This window comes from Teleopsis dalmanni, chromosome 1 (genome assembly GCF_002237135.1).
Source record: "Teleopsis dalmanni isolate 2A chromosome 1, ASM223713v2, whole genome shotgun sequence".
Lineage (NCBI taxonomy): Eukaryota > Metazoa > Arthropoda > Insecta > Diptera > Diopsidae > Teleopsis > Teleopsis dalmanni.
In genome coordinates, this window is record NC_051846.1 from 59,572,557 (window position 1) to 59,581,497 (window position 8,941).

Here is an 8,941-nt window from a genome sequence, read left to right on the forward strand (position 1 = left end):
TGGAATAAAGTAGTTCAGTGTATAAAATTATTAAAATAAATGTTCGGCAAACAACTATTTCCGCACAAACACATAACATATGTGATGTAATTGTAATAAAAAAAACTGCATAAATTTAGTAAAACAAATGAGTTTTATTCAACCTAGTTTGATTTGAAACAAGTTGAATAATTTTCAAATACTGAGGTAATGCCCGGCTGCACGCAACGCCAATTGGCCTGTAAATTACTTATTTTAACTGCAAATATTGTCAAGCGGCTAACGTTATTTCAGCTCCGAACTAACAGTAATCGCCCGATAAAGTCTTTCACATTTAACTTTTTTAAATGCTTTGGTGACTGGCGGACATTTTCTTAACTTCTTTTTTTTGTTGTACTTGGAATATGTTTGTAAAAATGCACAACCCAGTAATTATTCACAAAAGCATTTGTCTATGCCACGAATGTTTTGGCCGTTGACTGAGGCACATAGCCTTAATTATTGTGCAATTATTTCCAGTATTTTGCACGTATTTGCAGAAAATTACTTTACTCTTAGATTTTGATAGTTACTGGTACCAACTAAAATATTTCCCCAACGAAACTACGTGACTTTATAGAAGTATACAAAAATATTACACCATGAATTTTGGAAAGTATATAAATATAACGCTTCCTAGTGCTAAAAAGTGAAGCATAATGTAAATTTACCAAAAATTATTTGGTAAATAATTTTTATAAAATTTAGTTAGTGAAAGTGGGTGGCCCAATATAAACAGCAAAGAATTTGTTTAAACATGTATTATATAGTAAGGCTTAGATAATAAGAATAATAAGAAAGAAATCTATATTGAAATGACCGACATCATTGTAATAACATACCAGTATATCACTTTAGGATTAATAACTTATACACCAAGAAATTATAGAGCATAGCTAGATGGACGAGAATACACGTTGACATGATATGGTCTAGCGATATCAGATAAGAACCCTTAATTAATAACAGTACATTTTAGTTTAAAATGTATACTGAATACTAAAGAATTGGTGAATATTAAAATATAGTTCACTCCAAAATCACGAACGTAGTTCAGCCCCTCAAAATAATAGCTTTAAAAAATTTTAAGGTTTCATTGAAGCCCAGTTGATTGCACTTCTCTTGAGAGTTTAACTAAGTGCATTAAATAAAAAAATATGAACAGGGTTTGGTTATTAAGTGGCTTATAAGAATATATAGATGGGTGGGTTTAACGAAGAACGCGCTGTATAGAATTTGTTTTTGATAAATATATCACAATATAGTAAAAGATGTGGTATAAAATAAATAGAACTTTTACGACATGTAAACAATATATGCTGAGTGAGGTTGGCACGTGACTATTTTCCGATATGTTTTAAATAATATGAGTAGTTAGTATTACATATATAACATTTTATACATATAAAATATATGTGATAATAATAGTGCATAGTATGCACTACATACAACGTTTGTTCCAAAGTACACAAAACTTTCAGATCGTAAATATTTGTTGTGAGTAAAGTTAGCTTCATCGCGTTTGCAAAAAAATATATTTACATGATATGAAAATGTTTTATAGACGCACAAGATATCCGATATTGTTAGAGACATATAAACTTCACGTGACAGTCCTCCAGTTAAGAATATATTTTATCAACGTTTGTATACATCAGTAAATATTACAACTACAAATATAATATATACTCGTAAATATTTCTGTTTACTTTAAACTTAGGGATTTTATTCTTTTTTTGGTTCTTCAGAAGAGTTCTGGGCCAAAGAATGCTGCTGCTGCTTTCTTTGCTAGCACATATATATATATATATATTATTAGTAACTTTCTAATTTATTGGTAAATAGTGTTCTGAAATACAAAAAAAAGTGTTATAAAAGAAGAAAGGTGTCCACAAGAATCTGAGTGCACTTCCACCTTATTCTTACTGTAGTATTGTGGAATATGTTCATTTTAGAGATATGCTATATGAACAGATCCACAGATTTTTATATCTTTCGATCGGTCACCAAACAAAACATTATAGTTTCAATAAAAACGCTTAGTTTCAGTATTTTTTTACAAAAATATGACACTGAAATGTTTCGCAAACCAGCAATACAAACCAATCGTACATTCCATTAGCAAAGCTTAAATGAATACGGCAATTGCTTTGACTGTATTTAAACGTAGTAAGAATATATTCAGATATTCATATAGCATTTATTTTGGAACTCTGAATATGTTATGTGTTTGTAACTTTTTAATGTATGATATTAACAATTTAATTAAAAACAAACCTGCTCTATTACTATAAGTATTTATACCCACATATTGATATTAGCAAATCAAGCCATAGCTAACAGACCATTGTTTGACCTTCAATATCTGAGGAAAATCAAAATATCAAGAAATTTGTGCTCCAAATTTGTCAAGTGAATTTATTTTTATTTAGTAAAATAATTTGCACATATAATTTTCTCGTATTATATATATAACATTCTTAAATTGGAGTAAAGAGCCGATCACAACTATTTTTTGGCATAAAATGTGTCGTTACACCATCAATAATAAGATACCTTACTAATATTGAAAAACCGCATCAAAAGCGATATTCTAAAGACATAATCTCTCGAGGTTTAAAAATCTCCCGTTGAAAGACCAATAGAAATATAACTGGTGATTAGATATGGGTTGAACAACAAAGAGAACACAGAGACAAAGAGAACACAAAGACAAAGAGAACACAGAGAGAAAGAGAACACAGAGACAAAGGGAACACCGCAGAAAACTGAATAGTGTGATTACAAGAATGTGTGATATATGTTAAACATAGTGGATATCAGATAACGCTGAAATTTTCTATCAAAGGAGTACAGTTTTACCAACATACTGAAAAAATTATAATGGTATTTCTTGTGAGAGTTTTTCAAATCGAAAATTCGTGACATATTTTTCACAGTACATGTCATATAAACACATATATGAGTATATGTATTGGGTGTTGGGTATCATTATTGCTATAATGACTATTTTTAATTAATATATTAAAGTAGTCAGTTTAATTAAACTGGACTTGTATTTTTGTAATATAGATGTAAAATGTACGCACACAACTATATAGGCAAAGTTAATTTATCTACTTTAAATTAGTATTTTTCAATCAATTAAAAATGCTGTCTATTTTACAAAATTTGTGATCATACACCACAACTTATAGTCACTTGCTGAAGGAAGGTAAAAAATTAACACAAATCATTTTAAAAACTTAAATCTTTATTAATTTTAAATTAAATGTATTTTTAAGACTAAAAGTGCAACTTATAATCTAAATAACATTCGTCAAGTGTGCTAAACTATCGCTTCATTTATAGACTAGTGCATTAACATCAATTTTGTTTCACTAAATACCTTAATAGATAACTTTCAGAAATATGTATAAATATATACATAAGTACTTACATATTAAACTTAGTTTGATTTAACAATTGAATGTAAAACTATATTCTTACATTGTGACCGAAAGGTTTCCGGAAATTTTAAATAAAACGCAAAATTCTTAATCTTCATCAATATTTATTTTATTCTCCTTCAAAATATGCTCCATTAGAAGCGATACACAAATGCCAACGTTTCTTCCAATCATCAAAACATTTTTATAGGCGCTTTCCGGTATGGCTTTGAGTTCCCTCTGCGAATTCTGTTTTACGTCTTCTATGGATTCAAAACGCGTTCCTCTGAGTGGTAATTTGAGGTTGGGAAACAGGAAAAAGTCACACGGTGCAAGATCAGGTGAATACGGTGGCTGTTCGATGGTATTTATTGAATGTTTGGCCTTAAAATCGTTGATAATGTTGGAACAAATTGAGGTGAATCGGAACAAGCCGAGCGTTGACACGTCGCATACACAAATTTTCCACCAAAATCAAACGAGCCATCTCACGACCGATGCCTAGCTCTCGTGCTATCTCTCTAACACTCACATGAGGATTTTGGAACACGATTTCCTTTGCCTTTTCAATGTTTTCGTCGGGGGTAGAGGTCGAAGGTCGTCCAGAACGCGGCATGTCTTCGACGGTCGTACGACCGTCCTGAAAGGCTTTGTACCACTCATAAACTTGAGTTTTCGATAAAACTGATTCCCCATAAGCCTTTTGTAGCATTCGCAAAGATTCTGCACACGAAATTTCGTTCGAAACACAAAATTTGATGCAAACTCTTTGTTCAATATTTTTTTCCATTGTTTTTTTCGCAACGCACTACTGAGGTGAACTGGTTTAAACAGCTGCCGTAAACGAACTGTCTGACAGATCGCGCTCATTTTTGGCATAGTAATTGTCCTTAATTGCTGCCAAACTACATAAATAAAATATCGAAAAATATACAGCGCGCGAATTTTAAATGAGAATTTCCGAAAGCTTTTCGGTCACAATGTATATATACTATACAAATAATTTTTCTCAATAATAACATAAAATAATAATATGTAATAACTACAATGTGTATACCATATCAAATCAGCTGTTATCTAGAGATAACAAGAATGATTGAAAAAGTATAACACTTATCGGTTAACTTAATTTGGTTGTTTTTAGCTTAACATATGTGAAACATAAAAAATGTTACAAGTTTAAGTCCTCAGTGCAAGCAGGGGTTAACTTAAATTAAAGTAATTATCTTTACGTCATTATAATGGCAGATATATACACATATTTTGATGTTGTGTAACCTAACTGTCAAAATAAAGATTAACTTACCTAAAACTCAAAATCATAACTGAACAACGGTTTCCCTTCTTATAAGTTAAGCCCTTTTAATTACTAAACAACTAAATTAACCTCTTTTGCACTAATAATCTATATGATGTATTAAAATATAAGTTAATAATAAAACAATATTTTAATAAACCATTTGTTTTTATGTTCAATTAAAAAATATATCTATAAATTAAATTATTTTCACTTAATAAACTAACATACTTTCTATACTATTTTAAGTATTACTAAGATTTATACGGAATGAATTCCATCACACTTTATTATCACGTACTCTTAAAACTATATTTTAACTTTATAGGAGAGTTGCATTAATTTCTTTGAGCTAATTGGACAGTTTGGCCATAAATTAGCGCAACCCATTGGACCGCTCAGGTTATCGCCCGTATAACGTAGTAGTTCACCCATGTGTGCAGCAAAATGCCATTTGCTAGGAGCTCCATTCATAGTCAGTGACATTGTTGAAGATCTATAAATAGAAAAAAATATATGTAGCATAAGTAAAGGAAAAATTAAGGTTTTTATTTAGATGCCTTAAAATTGATTTCTATTAATATGTACTATTAACTATTAAATTAAACTAAACTATTCTAAACTGAACTAGGCACTTCTATAATTAAACGCATTTAATAAATTATGGAACTGATATAAAAAAGAATAGTGTTTTCCATTTCGATGCTCTGAGTAGGCAGCACTGTTTTGATGACGCATATTAAACAGAACTGTCATTTGGGACAAGTTTGCCATTTTACAATATCAATCCTTTAGCAACCTCTGAATGTGTTCAACTTATAAAAACTTATTGCAAAAATGGTAACGGTTCACTACATTAAATTTTTTTTAGTGGTGGATCTATCAAAAACAAAACTATTGTTTTTGATGCAGTGAAATGCTTTAAATAATTAACGAAAGGCCATTATATCTATAAACAGTCAGAACAGTCAAATATTTAGTATGGTTAATTTAAAAATTAGTACTTTGGAGTTCAAACTCTAAATAAAAAAAGAATTAGTGCAAAATATAAATTAAAAATGGGACGGACTCTTTTTTGTAAGTTGGATAGAGTTAAAAGATAATTCTTCTTAAAACTTATTTTAAACACATAAGCGAATTTTCAACTAAATAAGTGGAAGATATTGTATGTTCTTCATAAAGAACAAATTGTTCAAAATTGATATATTAAAGTAGTTAACAACAGTTGATTATAGTTCATAGCTACATATATAGTTTTGCTGGCGAAAAATATAAAAATGCTTCATCGAAACTGTATAAAGCCTCATTGCAGCACTAAAACTTTTCTCGAATAAAAATACTGGAAAAAGCACTAGCATAAATTTCTATTTGGCATTTTAATTAAAAATGGTAAACATTTGTTGCTTTAGCATTCGTCAACATATATGATAATAGAGTCTTAAGTGTTCATTGATCGATGGAAGGTTTCTGGCAAATTGTTAACACAATATTAATAGGTTTTTTGGAATGATGCCATCTATAGTGCTTATAATATTTATTACTCACAGACCTAGTAGAATATTAAATCAAACTCTAAATTACTTTAATAACTTAAATTGAAAACTTAGTCTATTTTTAGCAGCCGTGAATACTTAGTTTGAATTCATTCGGTTATTTCGAAACAAATTTTTGTTTGTATATACGACATTTGATCTTCTGCTTCTCTCTAATTACACTTTTATGAACTGACTGAACTAAATTGAACTGTTATATGAACTTAAAACAACATATTCAACATTGTAATGGAATGATTTCATATTATAAGTGCTATTCTTTATATTTAAAATCGTCAAACTCCTAACAACAAATTCAATTTTTGCCTTGAAATATTTTTAAATAGATATTTTAAGTATTATGTGGGTATTTGTATATAAATCTAATTTACAGAATCTTTAAAAATTGTAACCCAATGTTGTCATGAAGAGCTCACTTATCAAACTACACGTTCAACTAGGCTTCATTGCAATCAAAAAATAATGGAGTGGTTTTTAAAGCATCTTTCATTTACTTTGTTTTGAAGTCACAAATAGACGTTTATCTGTCTACTGTCTAAAATAACAAAGTGGTTACCTTCACGTACTTATCGTTCATTGGATATTAAATTTAAACAATATACATGTTTTTTATAATCTGAGATCGTAATAGACTCGTATGAGATGGCCTGCCACTAACGCATCCAAGTGATTTACGACAAGACCCAGAAGCGTCTTTCACATGAAAATGATTGCTGGTAACTATTTATGACTACTGCCAAAATCTTCTTTCAAATGAGTATATACCTACATATGAAAGGTGATTGAAATATTTCCTGTCTATTTATGGGATACTTTCATTAAAATTATTATTATAAAAAAATGACATTAAGATTAATAAATGACTTCCCCACATTTCTTTTTTAATAGTTGTAATATTATAATATATTTTAATTTGATCATGATAACTTTTATATTTTGTTGGAGCACCAATCTATATAAAGTGAAATATTATTTGTAAAATAATAATGTATCTAACTGTTTTAAAATTGTGTCATATTTACTTCAAAGTCACTTTTTACTATATGTTATAAGCACTACCCTAATATGTAATAATATAATTAGAAGTTACTATAGTTTTTTTTTTGCTGTATTGAATTTAATTATTATTTTTTATTAAGTATTTTGTTTTAGATTGCATTTGAGTCTGTAGTTAAATATTTAAACAAATGTCGTACGTATGCTCAAATGATTAACATGACCTCTGATTCAAGTTCTAGGTTAAGTATTTTTGAAATGAAGCAAACATTTGTGTCGTATAAGTAACATTGTGAAGTGTACATATTCACTTGAAGGTAATTTCGATGTGTAAAAATAGACAATAATTAGTGCCAGTAGACGGAAAAGTTAGTACATATTTCATTTTGAAAGAGGCAGTTTGATATTTAAAGCAACTTTACAAACTATATATGTAAACAAGCCACTTGACACAACACAAAAATAATATAAATATTCATTATGTACTTTTAAACTTATTATGTATATATGTTTGTTTACATTACCTTACGTTTGTATGTAAAAATAATGAATTTTTAATTATTATATGAAGTATGACTTTGATTTCTGAGCACCAGAAATTTAGGTTTCAATTACAGGTTTTATGCTTACTAAATTATTTAAAACCAGCTGTCGCAATTAGTTATGTAAAGAGATTAAATTAAAAATTTAATTGTTTATAATTATTGTTATAAACTTTTTATATGCTATATCATATAGTATTAAATATTTTAAGATATACTACGATAAACAATAAATGGCTTTGTAGTAATTGTATAACGTGTTCACAGTTCACAGCACCTCCATTAATCAATTTGTTTATTAATATTGGCAAATACTTTAAATGACATTTATTGACAAGAAATACAATTTAAGATGAATCTTAAACATGAATATAATCCATTTATTTTACTGCACAATATTAAAAACGAGTTTTATTAAATGATTAAATATAGATATTATTAGTAAACAGTTGACAGCATCATCTGCTCTTAGACTCAAAGCTACCTCACATTGGAAGGCTAGTGAGTATGGACACGGCTCCATTCTTCATATTTTCAATCCTATTCTAAACAACATTAACTATTATAAACACCTAACATTCTCACTCACATGGTAGGCTTACTCACAGGTCACTATGTTTTAAGTAACCATACCAGAAGATTAAATCTCCCTGCTTTGGAAGATGAAACTGCCTGCTTTGTTTCTGTTCAGCACATGCACGGCCTTACCAGAGGTTCAAAGTAATTTTAAAGATCTGAGTTTATCTATATAGGGTTTATCTTGGAACCGCCGTTATAACCTAAACTAACATAAATTATCTGATATCACTAAATTTGAATGTTATAATTAATTCTACACATATGTTAATTAATTAAACTTTAATTAGCTTTACTTATTTAATGTTTCAATTTCTTTTTCATTAATTGTTTTAACAAATGCAGGGATGACTTACCTGATTAATTGTAATAAATCCTTTTCTTTCTCTGTTAACATGAACTCTGGTTTTGATGCCATTTCACAGAGCATCTTTGGCAGGCAGGAATCTTTGATGGCATCTGTGAGTTGTGATCTAACCAAGTTTCTTTTCTGTTGTAAGGCCGCCGCAGAAAATTCATTGATTTCTGTAT

General features: G+C 29.0%; 1 protein-coding gene across 1 annotated transcript; it reads right to left on the bottom strand.

Annotated features, from left to right (window-relative positions):
- Positions 1–4,892: 4,892 nt before the first annotated feature.
- On the bottom strand, positions 4,893–8,941 carry LOC119672239 (the record flags this gene model as incomplete). The annotated part of the gene is given in 2 exon segments (XM_038083242.1): positions 4,893–5,239; positions 8,767–8,941. Coding segments are annotated over 2 exon segments (362 nt in total), but the record flags the coding sequence as incomplete, so codon positions are not given.